Source organism: Hyaena hyaena, unplaced genomic scaffold (assembly GCF_003009895.1).
Source record: "Hyaena hyaena isolate Hyena2069 unplaced genomic scaffold, ASM300989v1 scaffold_724, whole genome shotgun sequence".
Lineage (NCBI taxonomy): Eukaryota > Metazoa > Chordata > Mammalia > Carnivora > Hyaenidae > Hyaena > Hyaena hyaena.
In genome coordinates, this window is record NW_024081354.1 from 853,018 (window position 1) to 874,437 (window position 21,420).

Below are 21,420 nucleotides of genomic sequence, written 5' to 3' on the forward strand. Positions count from 1 at the left end.
TGGAGAGAGCCCAAATGTCTATCGAATGATGAATGGCATATACACAATGGAACATTACTGATATATCAAAAAGAATAACTCTTGCCATTTGTAACATCATGAATGGAGTTAGAGTGTATTGTGCTAAACAACATAGAAAGACAAATACTATAATTTCACTCATGTGTGGAATTTAAGAAACAAAACAGATGAGCATATGGGAGGGGGGATAAAAAGAGAGAGGGAAACCAACCATGAGAAACTCTTAAAGACAGAGAACAAACTAAAGGTTGATGGAGGAGGGTGGGTGGAGGATGGCAAGATGAGTGATGGATATTAAGGAGGGCACTTGGTATGATGAGCACTGGGTGTTATATATAAGTGATGAATCACTGAATTCTATTCCTGAAACCAATATTGCACTGTATGTTAGCTAACTATAATTTAAGTAAAAATTTGAAAAAGAAAAAAAAGGAATACATGTTCCTGAAATAAACTTTTATAACCCCCCCAAAATTACAAAATAATATAAAATAAAGTAAAATAAAATATTTATTCACAAGAGTGGCTGGTGTCAAGAATTTATATTCTGGGATATTAATAAAATCATCATAGCTATTATATTTTAAAGTTTTTTTTTAAGCAGAAATTTATGTCCTTTTGATTAAAAAAAAGGGAAAAACAATTATAGGTCTTCAAAAACGAGTAATGCAGAGTAAATGGCATAGAATGTGGATTTCTGTTCTCTTAACCAAAAATGGGGGGAAACACCTCAAGCAGAGACATTTTATACAACAGATTCCATCGGTACTATACCACAAAAGTATACATATTTCTAGAACCAAATAAATCCTTCCCCAACAAATCAGGAAGCATTTTCTTTCAGTGTTAACAGGCAATAAACAGTAGATAAGTCAAGAGACATCATCACCCAAAAACCTACAAACAGTTCACAGAAGATTAAGAAATAAACTGAACAGATGTAATCATGATGGTAGACTTAAGAGTATTATTGTATAATCCTCTCTTCAGGACTTATCTTCAAATAAAACAGCTAGTAAGACCCCTTGAAACACCACTTTAGCATAGCAATAAAATAAATACAAATTATAAAAAACAAAATTAATTCAATAAGAGGTAGAATTTCTCTTTGTCTCCTCTAACAATCAAATGTAAGCTTGCTTCTGGTAGCTTAAGATAATCCTAAATCTTTCAGTTATTTTAAACTTATAATAATATGAGAGCAGTTTCCAAAAGATGTCAAAAGAAAAACTGTAGGTACTATGGTTTTTGAGGTCAACAAAGTAATCAGTGGCACCAGGACATGCAATCTTATATGTCCAGGAACAGGGTGTAACTTAAAATGGGAGTGGTCAGAATAGAATATTATAAACATATTTATAAACATATATTTCTAGAATGATTTTTAGAATTGTGCGTATGTAAGACATATAACTATTTTAGTAATGTAATTCTGCTAAGCAAAGAGACATTCAAATTACATTGTGGTTTAGATATTAGTCATTGTTTTCCAAACCAGTTGTCACAATTAAGTCCAGGACTTCAAGATAAGGTTATCTTTTGAGGGAGAACTGACATGCAATGGATGATTCTAGTTTGCCAATGAAATTCAGGTAAATTTTTTGAGCTATGGTTATTATCTGCCACTCAGGAGACAATCGGATTCTGAGCCTGAAAGGCACAGTAAGTAGGCAGTTGAGAAAATTTTGGAACTCTCTTTCTCTACCTGCCTTACTAAGAGCTAGTAGCCCTTGTTCTTCAGGATTTTATCACGGCCCTCTCCTTTCTCTCCTAAGGAATCTCATCTACTTTAAGGCCTTAATTTCCAATTATATTATAATTATTTCCCAAGTCCCTATCTTTAGCCCAAACTGGCATATGACTTTAACCCGGAACTCTAAACATCAACTTGTAATCAATACCATAAATTCATCACATTCCAAAATGAACTTACATCCTTCTCCCATGACATCTGTTTTTTCTTGCTTTGCTAATTAGTTAATATTATCAATTTAAGTGATCAGCAGAGCCAAAAATCTATGAGTCCTCATTCTTTTCTTCAATTCCTTCTTTTCATGTAGTCACCTGTTCCTGTCCATTTATTTTCCAAGCCTGTTGCTATGGCCTTAGTTTAAGTCCTTCTCTCTCTGGCTACTGCAATAGCTTCCTACCTGGTCTCTAGCTTCAGCCCCCTCAACTGTAAGCTAGTGTGGCTCTTAGAATGCCTACTCCTACTCAGCCCACCCCTCCCCATTCCCTAAGCAGGTTGTTTCTTATGCTTCAGATGTCCTCCATGTCAAAATGCACACAAACACACAAAACTTTTGTTAACTTGGCTTCTCCTGCAGATTTTCCTATAAGAGAAAAATATAGTTTGGAAACCAAAACATACAGTTCTCTTGATAGTTCTATTGTATATTAACAGCAGACATTCCGGCTTGTCTATTCTTCTTGAGTGAGTTTGCGTAGTGTGTCTTTTTCTCCAGATTTATCAACTCAGAGTACACTGAGAAAACTTCAGTTTCTAGACTTGAACAATTGAATAGGAGACATCACTGCCCTGTGAGACTTTTCCTGAGCAGAAACTATCTTCTTTTGATAATGAAAACAAACCAATTTCTTTGTTAAATTCATGAATTTACTGTAGAAAATAACAAGTGAAACTAGCACTATAGAAGTTTTCTAAGATCAGCTTATAATGTCAAACAATTGATAATAAAGACACAAGAGCCTTTTGTGTTTCAAATGAAAAATGCATGATAAAGAAATATATTCTCAATTCTGTTCCAAATTCAGTCTTCCCTAATAATAATAGCTAATACTGATGTAGTACATACTATGTGCTAGGCATTAGAATAAATGCTTTATGCACATGATTCCTTTTAATCCTCAGAACCCGAAGATGTGAACACTATTATTGTCACCATTTCATAAACAACAAAACTGAAGCTTAGAGGTAATTAACTTACCCAAACTAGGATAATCACAGAATCAAACCCAAGTCTATGTTTTCCCAGAACTGGGATCTCCAAACTCTTGAGCTCTACTACCAAGAGACTGTGGGGGACAGTGAGCATGTGTAGTTTGAGAAATTCTCTCTCTCTACTCCACTAAAATTAGTGGACTATAAACCAAAATAAATCCTTATTCCAATAAATTAAGTCCACCTATATCTTAATATCTTGCATATGCCAGGCATTCAATAAATATTTATTTAATGAATGGATTAATCTCTAGTCAAGTTACATCCTTGCCTTCTGTTGTAGGGACAAAAATGAAACTACATGAGAAATCTAGGACTGTCAGAGCATTTGAAAACTGAGAGCTTTCTTTGTACAATTTACAAAAGTCTTTAAAGGCTTCTCATGAGTTTCAGTAAGAGATGTTAGCTATGGACAGGACTGTAACAATTAAACCCACCAGTTACAATGAAGTTGCAAACATTCCCTAGGGATGGGATTGACAACATGTGACAAAACCCACAAAACTTTTAATAATGACGCTCCCCCCCCAACCAAGCTTTCTTATTTTAAAAACATTGGTAGTAATTTTTTTTTTCCCGTAAAGTTAAGACATGGTAATGACAAAGTCCAACTGCTATGGGAGTGGGGTAAAAGTCTTTAGATAGAACAGACTAGAAAAGAATTTGATGACTCAGGGTCATTACCATGTTTACCAATTACTCTATCATAATATAGTGACTGCTGCTGTACCTTCCAGGATTATAATCTTTTAAAAATCTCTTTCTTCCAATAAATGGTCAGAAAATGCTAACTTTTTGAAGATTTTAAGTTCAGTTCTCATTTTCTTCTCCCTCTCATCGTGAGGCTATTATACTTTGCCTTTGCAGTGTGCCTCTCTTCTTTCTAACTGGCTGTTGGCTGAGAAACCAGATAACCAGGTTATCAGAGAACCCAGAAGGTGTCTGCTTGAGACTGAACCCTAGGACCTGTTTTTCTGACCTTGGTTAGCTCCTCAATTACCTCTTTCTTTCATCCCTCCAACACTAGGGATTTAGTTGGCTTGCTTCTCTTCCTTTAGCACTATGGTCAAGTGCTTTTCTCATGTTGGTGTTCTTTTTTCTTTTCTACAGGCTGGCTATGAATACACACTGTCCCTTCTTTACTGAACCCCAAGAAAAATATATGTTCTTCTCTCTTTTGTGAGAATTTTACTGTTAATCACTATTGAGAAATGCATAGTGGAGTGCAAACATGGGGAAAATGATTTAGGAAATCTTAAAAATTTTTCATTATTATTTTACTCCTTAATCAGTATTTATTGACTGCTCTTCTTGGATGTTACCAGAAGACTATGTGCTCACTTTCTTCCTCACTATAACACTGTGAGCTTTTTGAATGAAGGTATTTTATTTTTGTATGCCCCAAGCTAAAAACAACAGACACATAGTAGGCTCACAATACATACCTAACTATAAGCTCAGATTAAAAATTTCAACACACTGAATTACAGAAGTAATTTAATGAACAAAATTGATTAATACATTTCAGTCCACCATCAATTAAATAAGTTGCCTTGAAAAATTAAGCAAAGATTGAACATATGAAATAAAACACTGTATTTGCTTTATGAAAAATTCTATATAATGGGCACCTGGGTGGCTCAGTTGGTTAAGTGACTATTGATTTCAGTTCAGGTCATGATCTCAATCAGGTCATGTGATTGAGCCCCTGCTTCAGTTCCTCACTGGGCTTAGAGCCTGCTTAAGTTGCTCTCTCACTTTTCCTCTGCCACTCCCCCTCTCCTCCCTCTCTCTCAAAACAAACAACACAAAACACTTCTATATAAGAATGTGCTGTTAAAAGGGTGACTTATCATTTTTATAGCAATAACACAGTACCCACTTTTCTCATAATAACTAAAAAGAACTAGTTTCATAGGAAAGCTAAAATGGAATCTTTGGCTTCTTGCTTAATCATGTTTTCCACTAACAGCATTTGCAGTTGTTTATGGATACATTTAAAATAAGCCCCACATCAAATGAAAATGATCAAATTTCTTCTTAAACTCACAACTGCTAATCTAAGTCTTGTTTGTAGTATTGAATTTGTGCCTAAAAATAAAACAAAGGAAAAGTCAGTGGTTTAGCCTAGTACTAGCTTAAAGAGCTAAAAATGGTTGAAAAGAATTTTTTAAGTTGTTAAGTTTTGAGCTTTAAAAACAGTAGTACCATCTCAGAGACATTTTAGTTAGTTTCTAGTCTCTTCCTCTTCTTTTCTTTCTTCCGACAAGAATGCTCTTTCTTAACCAACAAACTTCCCTTTGTTTTGATTTATATCACTGGCCTGAATAACCTCAAAGCACCACACACAACATGCCTATGACTGAAAGCAGTAAGAGCAGAAAGAAGAGCTTTGGCACTTGGACCCCAAACATGTATTTACTTTACTTAAGTGACGGATTTTTGAGAAGTCCATTTTCTAAGTTGACAACCATTTTAAATATAAAGAAGTAGTTAAGTTCTCCTGGAAAAGTCACAAAACCACATGGAATGGGGCTGTCGCAAATTTAGTCATCAACCATGGGCCTCACATCATAGACATGCCCTCCATTACCCTTTCAAATGTCCTTTTCTGAGACAGTTCCATACCACATCTTTGACACTCATCTCTGAACCCCTATCTGCTCTCCATCCTTCTTACTTTCATTCCTGCCACTAATAAATTCATATAATCTATAGCTATATTTCTCTCCAAACTCTGAGAATTAAGCACAAGCATAACCTCAATCATGCACTTGTACACTTGTTAATCAGAGTATATATTGGCAGTCCTCTTAGATGAACTGGGTGGCTGGAAAACAGAAGAGGGAGAGAAACTTACAATTTGTCGACCATATGTATATGCCCACCCAGTTATAAAATACTGAAATATATGCTACTTAAAAGTCTCTACTACTGCCTTCTCTAAATTTTACTCCATTAGTTATCCCTATTCATTAGCAACCTCTTCCTTGGTCAATTATGATGCTCAAAGTCTTCCACTTTTATTAAAAACAGATAAAATTAAAATTTAAAAATCTCCCTTCCTCAAGACTCTGGGTTCCCCTCTAGCTACTGCTCTCTGTTCTCAGTCAAGTTTCTTCAAAGCGTATTTACTCTCTTCCCCATCTTTTATTCACACCTCAACCCTACTACAATCTGACCTTTCCTAAAACTGCATTCTCTTCAGTCACCAGTAGGCCATGCTTACCCATCCAGTCATACTTTCTTAGTTGTTATCTTAGTATCTCTTGTTCAGTACTGTTGACTACTCCCTACTTCAACTTTCCTATGACTTTCCTGAAGTCTACATCTTACTATGAATTCACTTTCTCAAATCCCTTCATTGGATCACCCACCTCCCTCCCCTTGATCTTTAAACATTCCCAAAGTTCCAAATGTGATTGAGTTCTTTACTGCTGCTCCTTTTCCTTTACCTTTATGCAAACCAACCACTACCACAGATTAAACTACCTCTGCAGTGCTAATAACTCCCAATCTGGCTCTTCAGACCAGACTTCTTCCTCAGCTCCAGTCAAATTTCTCACAGGCTGACTATAATCCCTTGAATTGACTCACTTAACAGTAGATGCCTCCTTTCTCTCATCTTCCACATCCAATCCATTACCAAATCCTATACAATCTAATACCAATATATGCCTTAAATTTGCCCACTTCTCTTCATCCCCTCTTCTGTCATCCTAATTCTACCCATCATTAGCTCTTAGTCTATGAACCAGCCTCTTAACAGGACTCCATGCTCAACTTCTTTGTATTCTCTGTAAGACAACAAGAAAAAATGTTTTAAAAACTAAACTCCTTTGGGGTGCCTGGGTGGTTCAGTCAGTTAAGCATCTGACTTCAGCTGAGGTCATGATCTTATAGCTCATGGGTTTGAGCCCTGCCTGCATGGATCAGGCTCTATGATGACAGCTTAGAGCCTGGACCTTGCTTCGGATTCTGTCTTTGTCTCTCTCTGCCCCTCCCCTGCTTGCAATCTCTCTCTCTCTCTCTCAAATTTAAATGAACATTTTTAAAAAATCCCTAAATTTCTTTAAAAAAAAAATACCCAAAATAAAATCCACACATCAAATCCCAGTCTACAAGGTCTGGCCTAGTCTGGTCCCCTGACTACTTCTCTTCTCTCATCTTGCACCACTCTCCTTGCTCATATTCAGCCACAGAGACACAACCTTGTATCATTTTTCTTTTTATTTCTTTTCATTTTCTCATCACATTCTCTCCTATCTCTGGGCCTTTGATAACTGTTCACTATAATTAGAATACCCTTCCTTCTTGTTTCTTATATGGTAACTACTTCTCACTTTTCCAGTCTCAGCTGAAAAATCATCCTCAGGGAGAAGTTACCAGTCCACCTGATCTAAAGTAGGCTCCCCTGCCATCTTTATTTTCTAACTCAGCATCTAGTTTGTTTCTTTCACAACATATATTAAAATGTACTTCTAGGAAGTCTTCTTCCAGGAAGGAAGGGGGAGGGTCTATCTTCTCCTTTTCTTCTTTCTTGCTGATCAGATGAGTATATAATGGCAGGAGCTTAAGCAACTCAATACAGATTTGTTGTTAAAATGAACTATTAACTCAACTAGTGGGTAAATTCACCATTAACTGAACTGGTGGGTGAATTCTTTCACCATTAACACACATAATTTATCAACTTTATTGTTACACAAAATAGTGTAACACTCATAAATTAGACCTTTAACTATTCCTCCCTTATTTTCAGAAAGCTTTCTAAAGAGAAAGAACTTGAAGTTTGGCAAACACTAATGGATATAGATATGGATAAACCTCAAAACTTCAATGATCTCTACAACATGAATTAGTAACACTTCCATGCCACGAGTAACTTTGTATGTTCATTTCCTAGTACAAAGAAATCACAATTCAGGTTGTTACACAAGATATCCCAAAGTTATCTGAGTTATCAGAGCTAGGAACATTACATATTAAGAAGCTAGTTATATAAGAAATTTCAATAAAATGACCTGAACTGACAACTGATCAATCAGTTGCTTATTGGACCATTTTCAACAAATGCCTCTTGAACTAAACTAAAAGATAAAAAGGAAAAAAGTGGTATACAACAGTCTCTGCCCTAAGAGAGGTTAAAGATCTAAGAAATCTAAGGTCTATCAGGGAGAGCTCTAATGAACTCCATGATCTAGGTTAAATCTAAGATTTCATGATATAAGAAGCTAAGAAAAGAAGATAACACCACCAGATAATAAGTATCTCATGAGTATTAGAACAGAGCTGTTCTATATACAGTCAGTGGGAGGAAAGTTCTTTTTGGCTGAAGTGATCTGGTTTCACACAGGAGTAAGATTTAAATAGGTTCCTCAAGGATGAAAGGATTTGAATGGTGAGAACAGGAGTGTCCGGCAGGTAAAAGACAAAGAAAAAAAAAAAAGAAGAAGCCCCAAAGCAAACAGTGGACAGAGCCAGTTGGACAGCAGTTTACAAACCAACTTAAGTAAGAATGATTATGGGGATGTACTTGGAACCTTAAATTTGGTCAAGTTCAGATTACAAAATCTGAACTTGATCCTACAAGGAACAAGTTTCTAAATGAAAGTGACATCTGAGGGGTGCTTGGCTGGCTCAGTCAGTACAGCATACAACTCTTGATCTTGGAGTTGTGATTTCTAGCCCCACACTGGGTGTAGAGATTACCAAAAAATAAAATCTTAAAAAAAAAAAGTGACATTTAAGAAATAAATCCGGAGTAAGAATACAGAATAAATTTCAGGGATAGAAAAATTAGAGACAAAAATAATTTTAAAATGTTATCAAATTATGCTTGGATTGCTGTAATAAAGGCATAAATGAGGTGAATGGAAACAGTAAGAGGGATTTGTGAGACACTGAAGACAAAACTTGATAACTTAGGAGTTGGGACTAGATGAGCTTTATCCTCTTCTAAAAAATAATTACATCTAGCATATACCTCAATCATTTGGCTTCAAACCTCACAATTTTCATTGCCCCTCATTCCCTACGAGCTCTCTTTACCAGGCATTTGTTGTTCCCCCAACCCCTAGATTCTCCAACCACATAATATAGCCCAGACAAAACAAAGAATTATATTTACCAGCTCCCTAAACACACCAAGAAATCCCCAATCCTATAACTTTGTTCCTGAAATTTCTTCTGCCTTTAATATCGCTTCTCCTTCTACATATTCAAAGTCTAGCCATTCTTTGCACCACAATAAAAATGCCACTTTTTCCCAATGCCAGTTTTCCCAGAAGATTACTTCCCAATACTCTACACTTCTTTCTAAAACATTTTAACCATATAATTGTACCTTATCTCCTCTGATAAACTATATACTCCCTACAGCAAACTTACCCAATTTATTTTTGTATTACTCCCTCCTTCTTTCATAGGTACTTGAAGATCTTGATAAATAATATACAGTAACATATAGTATAATGGCTAGGAGCACAGACTGTGAGGACAGGCTGAGTTTGATTCTAACACTGCCATATGTGACAATGGGCAAATGACTCTTCTGTGCTTCAATATCTTTACGTATAAAATGGAGATAATAATGGTAGATATTTCATAAGGTCATCAGAGGACTTGGCTTAGAACAGTATAAGCCCCATAAAACTGTATATTAAATGCAGTGGGAAAAAACTGATATTCTGTGATATAAACTTCTTATTTATTTATGGAAAGCAAAATGTCAAAAGTAAAGCTGGTCTCTAGGTACAAAGAGGTATATACAAATTCTTCCTAAATCCTCCCATGTTTGCCCTAAGGGTTAGCTGTGGCCTTTAAAATCTTCCTTATGTTAACAACAGTTCTGCTTTAGTTTGACATTTCAATATTCCAAGAAAATATTTGGTTCGGCTTCCACCTAATTGATCTCCTTGCTTCCAGTCTTATCCCCTTTAATCCATCCTTCACAAAGTTCAGAGTAGTCTTTCTAAAATGCAGATCTAATGTTTTTCCTCTGCTACAAACCCTCTTCATTCCATGCCCCTTAGGATAAAGTTGAGCTCCTTAGCATTTCATACAAAATCATCCTGATATGGCCCCAGCCTAATCTCCAGCTTCATCTCTCAACACTTCTTACCATGAAACCTAATCATCTGGCACATCTCAAAGGCTTTTTGTATGTCATTCCTTTTGCTAGAACACCCCTGCAGTAGTTTGCTAGGACTGCCGTAACAAAATACCATAGACTAGGTAGCTTAAATGAGAGAAATTTATTTTCTCACAGTTCTGGAGGCTAGAAGTCGAATATCAAAGTGTTGGCAGGCTTGCTTTCTCCTGACACTTGCGGATGCCCGCCTTGTGAATGTGTTCTCACATAATTTTTTTTTCCTCTGTGCACATATCCGTGGTGTCTCTTTTTGTTTCCAAAATTCTTCTTCTTATAAAGACACCAGTCAGAATGAAATATGACCCACCCTAAAGGCCCCATTTAACTCAATCACCTTCTTAAAGGCCCTGTCTCCAAATACAGTCACATTCTAAGGTTTTGGAGGTTAAGACTTCAACATATAAATTTTGGTGGGGTACCATTCAGCCCATAACAACCCTTCTCCTTTTCTTTGTCCAGCTTATTCCCATTTGTTTTTCCAAACTGGCCCAAGCCTTCCCACCCTAGGTAGATTTCACTTCCTTTCTCCCTGTTCCTATAGTACCTTTGTATGTTGCCTTCTGTATACTGGTATCCTATTAATACACTATCACAATTGTGTCTTTCCCTCTTTAGACTGTGTTCCTTAAGAACATAGGCTAAATCTCTAGTACAGTGTCTGGCCCATTGAAGGTATTTAATAAAGATTAGATTATTGAAGGAAAGTAGAAGAAAGAATAAGGACTTTGAAGAAAGGCAAGAGTGGGTTCAAATCTCAGCTCAACCAGTTATTCTTCTTCGATCTTTGGGCAAGTCACTAAATGCTGAACTTACATTCTATTTAAAATAGTTGTACAGATAAATGATCTAATTATCATACAAACACTCAGTTGTGGGGCTGGTTCACAGAAAGTGTTCAGTTAAAGATTTCTGAAGTTGCCGGAGTTTGACACCCAGTTCTACCACTTAGTAGATGAATGACCTTGGGTACCTTAACTTACCCTCTGCTTCAATTGCCTATCTACAAGACACCTCATAGTGCTATTGTGAGGATAATACAGGTAAAATGTTGACAGGTATCTAACACACAGTATTATATAAATGTTTCTGATTATTACATGAGTGCTGCAGATCTGAAAAAATATGACTGGAAACCATGAATAATTTAGCCTCTTCATTCACCAAGTCATTTTAAATTTTTTTTTAAATGTTTTATTTATTTCTAGGAGAGAGAGAGAGACAGCGTGAGCAGGGGAGGGTCAGAGAGAGAGGGAGTCACAGACTGAAACAGGCTCCAGGCTCTGAGCTGGCCGTCAGCACAGAGCCCGACGCGGGGCTCGAACCCACGAACCGCGAGATCATGACCTAAGCAAAAGTCGGATGCTTAACCGACTAAGCCATCCAGGCACCCCTCACTAAGTCATTTTAAATGTATTACTTTAATGCTTCAGATTTCTTAACAACTCAACAGGATGAAACTAAAGAGGTTTGAAAACTGGTACAGATGATATGAAGAGCTCAAAATAATCATGAAAAAACATATTACTATCTGTCTCATTTCTTATATTGGTGTTTAACATATTTTGGGTATTGATGTAAAATTTTTAAGGAACTAGTTTTCCTACTCTTTGTGACTACTGATGTTAATGATGATTTTCAGTAGAGAATAATACTCAGGCTCATATTTTCAATTGTAGAATCAGTAAACCTTTGAACTGGAAAGGACTTCTAAGAGGAAAATCCAATCCTATCATGCCTTAAGCTGAGGTGGATTTGGAATGGGTTTTTAGGGTCTTAATGAGCAGCTCTGTGGAGGACAGAAATGGTAAACAGAGAGAACACTTTGTTCAAAAGTAGTAAAGCAGGGGTTCAGAACTTAACCTAGATATTCAAGGTATATAAGGAATAGGAAACAATGCTGGGAAATAGTTTTTAATCATCTAACCTTTAAGGCGAGTAATTTCTGAAGTAGGTACAATTTACCTGACCTGTAACTTTGAAGCGAGGCAGATTCAGGTTTGAATCTTTGCTTGTTACATAAGCAAAATCTTTGAGGCTCAGAGTGGCACAATAAGGTTATTATAGCGATTAAGTGAGTGAATGTATGTAGAGCTTATGACTGGTGTGCCTGGTTGATTGAAAGGCAGCTGACAACACAGGTTTTAACTGCAAGGGTCCACTTATATACAGATTTTTTAAATTTTATTTTTGGATACAGCACAGTAAATGTGTTTTCTTTTCCTTGCGATATTTCTTAACATTTTTTTCTTATTGAATTTTTAAAATGTTTGTTTATTTTTGACAGATAAGGAGAGAGCACCCATGAGCAGGGGCAAAGAGAGGAAGACACAGAACCTGAAGCAGGCTCCTTGCTCTGAGCTGTCAGCACAGAGCCCTACTCCGGATCTAACCCACTAACCGTGAGAACATGACCTGAGCTGAAGTCAGATGCTCTACCGACAGGGCCATCTAGGTGCACCAACATTTTCTTTGTTCTAGTTTACTTTATTATAAGAGTACAGCATGTAATACATATAACACAAAGTATACTAATTAACTGCTTATGTCATCAATAAGGCTTCTTTCTGGTCAACAGGCTGTTAGTAATTAAGTTTTGGGGGAGTAAAAAGTTATACCTGGATTTCTGGGCGCTTCTAACCTTGGTGTTGTTCAAGGGTTAACTATACTCAAATGTTTGTTCTTTTTTATGACTCCTTCAACATATGCACAAAAATCTGTAAAATAATAAAACACTGTCTTTCATACACGTGATTGCTGAATGTCTGAAACTTGTTGAACATTAATTTTAAAAATAGAAAGCTGGAAAAACTGCTGAGATGATAAAGTGTCTTTATCCCTGCCCTTTCTCACCACCAAATGTCCTTCACAATTTGTTCTGAAGTGTCACGTCAAGGCTATTAACGTGCTATTTGGAGATCACTGTAACTCATACTCATACTTCCAATTCTATGGCAAAGATTTGAACGTCAGGACAATTTTTACTGAAATATATCTTTTAAAAAAACTGTAAGAGTTCATATCATTTTGTTCCTATGATCCATTCTATCTTGGTGAATTTCCAGTGAAAAGTTACTGCTTTTGTTTTTTCCTGGCTCAGAAACTGCAGGTTTTAATAAAAGGTTCGTGGGCAATTAACCGAGTTCATCATTATTATCATAACCCAGAACTCTTTTAAAAAGTGTTTGGGAGATTATCCTGGTACCAAAAAGAACATCTGCCAGTGTCTATTATTTATGCTTGAAACTAAAGTTAACCATTTCTTTTAAAAGATATGTGGTATCTGGCTCAAAATCAATCTCGAGAAAAGCCCAAATCAACACGGAAGGAGCTCTTTGCAATATCCTCTCCTTTCGCTCACATCACAGATGGTGACCGAGGCTTAAGGTTTAACGCCCAGACACTAAAGCCGCTCATCACTCAAGGATGGGGCTCCAAGTGGATGCTCTCCGGCAGAGAATGAGATGTTGCCAATCATCAGAGGTGCAGTTGGGGTGAACCCAGAGCCCAGAGCCCAGCGCCCATCACTTCGCACCCACACTTGGGAAACAAACCACTTCCAACCGCGGGGCGGGGACCCGGCGAAGACCCAGGCCTCCGATATCTAGCCTCCGGTTCTTCTGTCCGCGCGTGACCTCAGAGGACCGAGAGGAGCTCGGGGCTGGGAGTCTCCAGCGTTTTCAGGGTAAGTTGGCAAGGGCAAGTTCGAGTCATGCGCGAGAATGTTACTCACCGGAACTGCCCGACGTCCTCTGTCCTTCACCCGCGCTCCCTCGGAGAAGAGGATCTAATCCCGCGGCAGCCTGAGAGGCGCAGCCGAAGAGGCCGCCGCTGCCAGTAACCCCCCGGGCGTGGCAGACAGGCGAGCGACTTCACCACATCATCACTCGGCGACTTCGGTTTTGCAGCGACGCCCGGGTCCCTAACAGCCCCACACAATCGGGGAAGAGCGAAGGAGACCCATTCTCCCAGCAGCCTCCACGGCCCCAGCGCACGACCTGTCGGGAATTGTGGTTTCGCGTCTGCCGGCCCCTTCACTCTTCCAAGTTGTTGCGCTTCGGCCCCGCCCCCAAGCTACAAGGCCCCGCCCCCCTGGCTGCCCAGCCCCGGGGCGGGAGGCGGGGCCGCGACCCTGGGGCGAGTCCAGTGGGGCGGACCGCCGGGGACTGGGGCAGAGTTCCAGGCCCGCAGCCCCAGTCCGGGTCGCGCTGCCTTGCTGCGCCCCGCGGCCCGCGCTGGAAGCGGGTCTTGTGCGCCCCTCGGCGAGCTGGGCTCCCGGGGCCACCAGGCCCGGCACCGCTGGTCGCCTGAGGAGAATCGCTGGTTGTGGTCGCCGCCAGGGTAATAAGGGGAGGCTGGGCAGGAGAGGGGAAGGTGTAAGGCCCGGTCGGGGACGTGAGGGAGCGCGGCTTGGGTCCGCGCACGCCTCAGGAAGCCGGAGGCTAGAAATCGCCGCCCCGCTTCGAACCGAAGCCCGGGCAGCCGGCGGAGCCGTGACCGGAGTCCAGCCTGGCTTGGCGAGCGGCCCCTGAGCCCCCGGCCATCCGCTGGCGGAGGCACCTGCGTGCGGGGTAGGCGGTGCTTGCTGGATTTGGCCGCGCCAGGTGCGCAGCGCGCGAGCTACGCGAAGTGCCCTCTCCCCCCACCTCTCACCTTTGGCCGCGCTCTGGAGCTTGGAGGAGTTTCCAAACTGTAGACGGCCTTTGGCCCGTCTCTGTGTACCACCTTCTGCGAGGTCGCTGTCGAGATCCCCCAAAGCAGGGTAGGAAGGAACCTCTTAGGAAATTAAATGCTCAAGCTTCGTTTGGTTCTCAGTATTTAAATTCAGCGTTGTGTTTTTCCCTCGTGGGTTTGTTGTGTCAAATACCTTTTTCCTCAAAACTTTGTCAGGATTTGTGACACAGCGTCTGCCTGGTACAGAGTCTGTCTGGCGCACAGTAGGCTCTCAGTAAATATTTTTTGAAAGCATGAGTCACGAGACTAAATTTGGAAATTTTTACGGAGTTGTGTGTGCCTCGCTATAATTTTTAAGATTTTATGGGTTCTCAAGATCCCTCTGAATTTTAAGGCTCAACAGAGTTAAATCTGTTTTTTTTTTTTTTTTTTTTTTGCATCCCCTCTAACAGTGGCCTCTGTTGGATGCCTAACTTAACTCAAAACTCAGGTTCTATAAATAAATGTGCCCTATGATTTTAACAGAAATTGTTAGCGTTTAATATTAAAGCCTTCAAATGATTTCATAATGGAGCAAATTTAGTTACTTATAAAACTTTGCCCTAATTATCTTGTTAGGTACAAATGCAAGGGACCACACTGATGTACTTGTAATATATTTGGAAATACAGGTCTCAAGTATTTCTTTTAAAGGGATTTATATTCACATCTCATGAAAGGGCATGCAGGAGAAAATTATGACAGCAAATCTATCTCCCACTCCCCTTTACTAGGTGCAGCTGCTGCCTTGACCTCAAAATGTCTTGTAAAATTATCTCTTAATCTTCTGCATATCTAAACCAGAAGCCAGTGAGATTAAACCACCCCAAAGGGCAACCCCTTAGTACTAACTGTTCTCATAGATTGTGTTGGTTTCTTCTGTGTTTTTCTGAAATACAGAGAATGTAATGGATTTAAAATTTTTTGTTATTGTTTAAGAACTTACAGACATGAAATGGAACAAGCAAGAAACAAAATCCTGATAACCAGAAAATTCAGTTAGTCATGACATCCTTAATCTTACCATTCGTGGGAATGTAAACTGCAAGTGGTCAGGACCGTGTCTGCCCTGATCACTACTGAGTGTCCCCGGTGCCTGACCCATGGCAGCCATTCATTAAACACTTGTGGAATGAATACTCTGTTTCAGAGTAACAATGTAACGACTTTCTACATGTGTATGGTTTCTTCATTTATTTGGATATTTCCTTAGAGTTGATTACTAGAAATGAAAATTTTATTGGATCAAAAGGCATGAGTATTATGGTTATTGAAACATTGCCAACTTGCTTTCCAAATGAGCCTTACCTTTTTGAACTGCCACCAGTAATATTTGAGTGTAAGTAATACACCAGTAATATTTTCAAAGTATCCATTCAAGCTCTTCTACTGGTAGTGTTTGGTAGTTATGAGCCCCTTTAGTTATTTGTTCTCAATCACCCTGGAAGTTGGGGAGGGCAGGTACTGCTTTCACCCTTTTGCAATACAGCAAATGCCACTGCCTTAAATTGATCATAATGAATGGCAGGTAATAAAATAATCCTACCCTTTAAGGGTTTTTTTTTCCTCCAATTCTCTACTTTTGGTTTGCAGCGAATATCCTGAATAAATTCATATTTTTCCTTAGCAGTTAAATTGAATGCTGCTCTACTATATCTATTGTTTATAAAATCTTTTTTTTCTTTTTCATTTTGCTCAAATAGTTGCAGATACCTTGAGTAAACTTGGAGACTTTATTAAAATGAAATAATGAACCATGATTCAGAAGAAAGAGAAGATATTAGTTAGGTGTAAGGGAGCACCCAGCACTAGGAAGTTTAGAACATTGCCACCCTTTTATTAGGAAAAATGTGGAAAGTTTTGGTGGTTCCTTTAAAACTCCTTGAATCCAAAGAAGTTACTATTTTAAACTTCTGAATCTGTTGCAGAGTCTTCATAAACTATTGAGAGTAAAACCCTACTAATGAAAGTGGACAGGAATGATTTGTATAAAAATCTGCATATCTTTCATAATTGTCGAAATCTAGGAAAAATAGAATTGAAAACTAAGAATCATAAGGTAAAAAATATTCAGCCTAAAGAAAATATTTTTATCTGAAAATGGAAATTTCTTCTTTAAAGATGTATGGCAATGAGAAAATGTTATTCATTCCTAGTGTATTACTAATATAGATTCTTTCCCAAGTTTGCCTGTCATAGACCCCAAATGATTTAATAGGTAATTAATCCAGTCAGGAAGCTTTGGAACCATCAACATTTACTTATAAGTGGAACCATTGGAAATTCTTGGGGTGTATTTGTAAGTGGCACGTTTATGTCAAAAGTGGTTCCAACATTGATTTTTCCATGTTGCCTTCACATTTGTTTAGGGTTTTTTTTAAAAAAAAAAAAGTAGTACAGAAAAGATAGGTAAGGAGAGATGCAGGTGTATTGGTCTCTGGAAATAATTCAGAATTTCCCTTCAACTTCACTCTGCCTTACGGTTGTGATGTCAGATCCCAAATACTGCAGTATTCTGTAAACAGAAATGCTCTTTAAGGACACTTTTCAGAAATGTCAAAGAATAGCTGCCTTTCATGTGGGATTATAGCAACTAGTTCTTCAAGGATCTTTTATGTAAGTCTAAATTATTTTGCTTTTGTTTTTTTATAATAGGATATTTCTTCATCTTGAAGATAAAGCAAAAATCTTTTTCTGAAATAGATGGATTTTTGTCACTTCCTGTGAACTAAAACGATTCAATGTCTCTTTTGGTAAGTTTGGATCAACATAGCTCTAATTTTGTGCCATCAGAGTAGTTAGATGCGGAACCATAATAGAAGGCGTATTCTAATGGGATATTGGCTATTGTTATGCTCTGAGATGTTATTTTGACCAGAATGGCTTCTGGTCTTAAGAAATGGGTTAAATTCGGGGCGCCTGGGTGGCTCAGTCAGTTAAGCATCTGACTTTGGCTCAGGTCATGATCTCACAGTTTGTGAGTTCAAGCCTTGCATCAGGCTCTGTGTTGACAGCTCAGACACAGAGCCGATTCTGTGTCTCCCTCTCTCTCTGCCCCTCCCTGCTCATGCTTGCTCTCTCTGTCTCTCAAAAATAAATAAACATTAAAAAAAAGAAAAAGAAATGAGTTAAACTCCCGTTGAGTTTTTATTACTTTACAAAAGAGCTGCTCTTATACTTTGCGGATATATTCATTATTTTCTTTTGTCTTATACCCACTTTTTTTCGTACATTTACTGTACTTAGATATGCCTCTCCCATCCACTTAGCTATGCCTTATCTTTTAATCTTTCAAAAATCCCTTTTATAAATTTCTATTAGACCAAAGGCAAGCAAAAATAGCAAAATATTTTAAAATAGGCTTTAAAATAAGCCTCTTAACAAGACAAAAAATATTTAGATCAATGTATATGATCTATAGACTTATTTTTGTTTATATTAGATCCGTGGTATCTAGATTTAAGACCAAGAATCATAAGATAAAAAATATTCAATCTACAGAAAATATTATTTAGATTAAGTAGTTTTAGGTCTTTCATCATGTCTTGTGTAGAACATAATACAATATTTGATTATATTAAAGCAGTGATCTTTTAAAAAGTGATGGATGCATTTGTATGATGATTTGCAGTATATAAATACTTTCATATGTCTCTTTCACTCTTCAAAATTGTGAGTGATTGGCAGGGCAGGTGGTATAATCCTCATTTTGACTTTGACCCAAGATTATAAAGAATTAGAGCCAAGGCTCAAACTCATATCTGTTAATCCACTCCATCATTTGCCAAGTCTGAGACGCAGAACTATGAGGAAATACAGAATGCATTTGGTGAATTTATTGTATGATTTGTTTGTTATATGGAAAATACAGAATTCATTTACTTTAAAGTTAAGCTTTTCTACTTTAACAGGGGAGCTTTATCTATCTCAGAAGTACATGGAGTTAAATACCTACCTCACTGTCTAATGAAGGAATTGGCAAACTTTTTGTGTAAAGGGCCAGATAGTATTTGTATGCTATAAGGTCTTTGTTACAAATTATTCTTCTCTTGTTGTAGTGTGAAAGCAGCCATAGACAATATGTAGATGAATAAAAATGAATGAGTCAGTGTTCCAGTAAAACCTTATTCAGGATAGTGGGTCAGGTTGATTTGTAGGCCATAGTTTGCAGACCCCTGCTCTAAAGGATTACTTAAGATAAACAGTTTTATATCGGTTTGTAAATTGGATGAGATGTGAAAGGGCATTTGATAGATGAAGATCCTGAGATTTAGAGGGCTGTGTCCCAGAGCTTCTAAATTTTGGAAAAAGAATATATTAGTTATTCTCTTATTCCGTAATTATGGGTTTTATGAAAACTAATATAATTTAATAATAGGTGGTTTAAATTTGTTCAATTGGTTAATTTAGTTTTAATTATATTCTCCTTGAATGATGAAATATTTAGAATCCTTTGAATCAAAACACGTCATTTTCCTAAATGAGATATTTGTGCAACTGAGATAAAGTTGATTTTTTTTAGTTAAGAAAGATTCCTCCTCATTCAAGTTTTACCTTCTGAGAGCTAAGAAATAGTGTTTTCAAAAGAGCAACATAAGTAAAATATTTTTCTTTACCTTCTCATTTAGGTATAGCTGCTTTTCATTTTGCTATTATGGTAGTTGATTTAAAAATTATATTAAAAATATTTTGGGGCAGCTTCTGGATGGTTTTCAGTCATTTATCCTAAGAGATCTTAATATGTAGATTTTTCATGAACTATTATATTCACCAGCATTTATTTGAATCAATGTGGTTATAAAAAAATGTTTCAAAGGATAAGCTATGAATGTTTTATGATTTTTATAGCTGGAGCAGCTAACATGCTAACATTTTTTAGGAGAGGTGAATAAAAACATTTTGTCTTATAACATTGGCTGGTTTAAGCATTTTCACATTTATAGCGATCATTTTCTTGCACTGTAAAATTCTATATAAAGATAATGAAACGGAAGTCTACCATATTACTTTATAAAATATTTTTTATATTTATATGAGACAAAAAGATGATGACTCTTATTTTGAAAATAAGTTAGGGTCAATATAAGTTTTAAAAAATATGCCCAAGATGTCCTAAATTAACTTCCATAAAAAAAAAAAGTGATGGGCATTTTTTTAGAAAGACGTTTTTATATGTTTGAATATATTTTGGTACTGTGTTAGGGGTTCCTCCAAGACCACCTTCAGGTTTGCTGATTTGCTAGAAGGACTTGGAAAACTTAGTCATGTAGTAATAATTAAGATTTATCACAGCCAAAGGATACAAGGCAAAGTCAGCAAAGGAAAAAGGTACATGGAGTAAATTTCAAAGGAAACTAGGCTCAAGCTTCCAAGAGTCAGTAGAGTCACGTATGATATGCTTAATTCTCCCAGAGTAATGCCAATATGTGTGAAATACTGCCTACCAAGGATGCTCATTAGAGGCTCATTCTCAGATTTTTTATTGGGGGGTTGGTCATGTAGGTACCTTCTGCTAGCAGCTAACAAAATTCCAGACTTCCAGGGGAAAAACAGATATTTAGCATAAACCATATTGTTTACACAGTTTAGGCACATGATCCATTCTTATCAAGGAATGGTGGGAACCCTCCTTGTTCCCACATATCAGCCAAGGGTCAGCTTTGCAAGCAAGACTTTCTAAGGATAGCAGTTTTAGGCCTCCTATGTTAACTCTTTTTCTTCACAATGGTATTAATGATTATTGTGAACGATTTAGAGTAGATGTTACAAAATATATGTACATACCAAATGCAATATGTAAATGGTCTAGCTGGTAATAATTACCTTCAAAAACTTTTATTGTCAATTTTATTCACTCTAGACAAACCAGTAGAAACTTTTCAAAGGAAATGGTTCTATAGTTAAAGTTGACATGGTTAGCTTCTATTCTTCAGGGGCAAGTTTTACCTAAGAGTGGAGATATGGATCAAATTATGGTGATAAGATTGATAAAGTATACAAACTTCAGGAGTTCATCTTAAAATAATCAGTAACTTAAACTGAGAAAATGGCTAGTTTGATTAGTGAGAAATTCTGGTGTATTTTAAAAGAAAGGAAGTTTGATTACTTTTAAGTGACTACAAGAAAGAAAAAAATAAGTGACCTCAAAATGTTAGGTAGACATGTGTGAGGTTATCTTGAAGACTCATTTGATATTAGTATTTTACTGTTCATATACAAATAAGTGTTAACGAGATGCTAGAAAATAATTTATTATAAAAGTCTCATTCATACAATTTGTTTATACTTTTCGTTTCACACATCTTTTCTTCCCAAATAGAATAAGGTCAGCTTTACCCCACCAACTGATGATAAATCACAGGGAGGTATTACATTTCTTTATTGGCAACAGGTGACAGTAGGAACATGGGTTAAAATACAAGAAAATATAAATTTTGATAATAGAACTAAGTCTCCTTTTTTTTTTTTTTTTTAAGAGGGAGAGAGAGCTTGCATGCATGCACGAGCTGGGGAGGAGCAGAGGGAGAGAGAGAATCTTAAGCAGAATTCATGCTCAGCGTGGAGCCTGACACAA

The 21,420-nt window shown here is 37.4% G+C and overlaps 2 protein-coding genes across 2 annotated transcripts in view; one reads left to right on the top strand and one right to left on the bottom strand.

The window, feature by feature from the left end:
* TRAK2 (trafficking kinesin protein 2) overlaps nucleotides 1–14,154 on the bottom strand; it is a 60,180-nt gene extending 46,026 nt beyond the window's left edge. Inside the window, exon 1 of the mRNA XM_039217816.1 lies at nucleotides 13,867–14,154. The gene's annotated coding sequence lies outside the window, so the exon portion shown is untranslated. The remainder of the gene's footprint in view (nucleotides 1–13,866) is intronic.
* A 124-nt stretch (nucleotides 14,155–14,278) lies between these two features.
* The window catches only part of STRADB (STE20 related adaptor beta), a 34,661-nt gene continuing 27,519 nt past the window's right edge, over nucleotides 14,279–21,420 (top strand). The window contains exons 1-2 of the mRNA XM_039217793.1: nucleotides 14,279–14,474; nucleotides 17,502–17,599. Coding sequence (XP_039073724.1) covers nucleotides 17,588–17,599 — 12 coding nt within the window. The 5' untranslated portion in view covers nucleotides 14,279–14,474; nucleotides 17,502–17,587. The remainder of the gene's footprint in view (nucleotides 14,475–17,501; nucleotides 17,600–21,420) is intronic.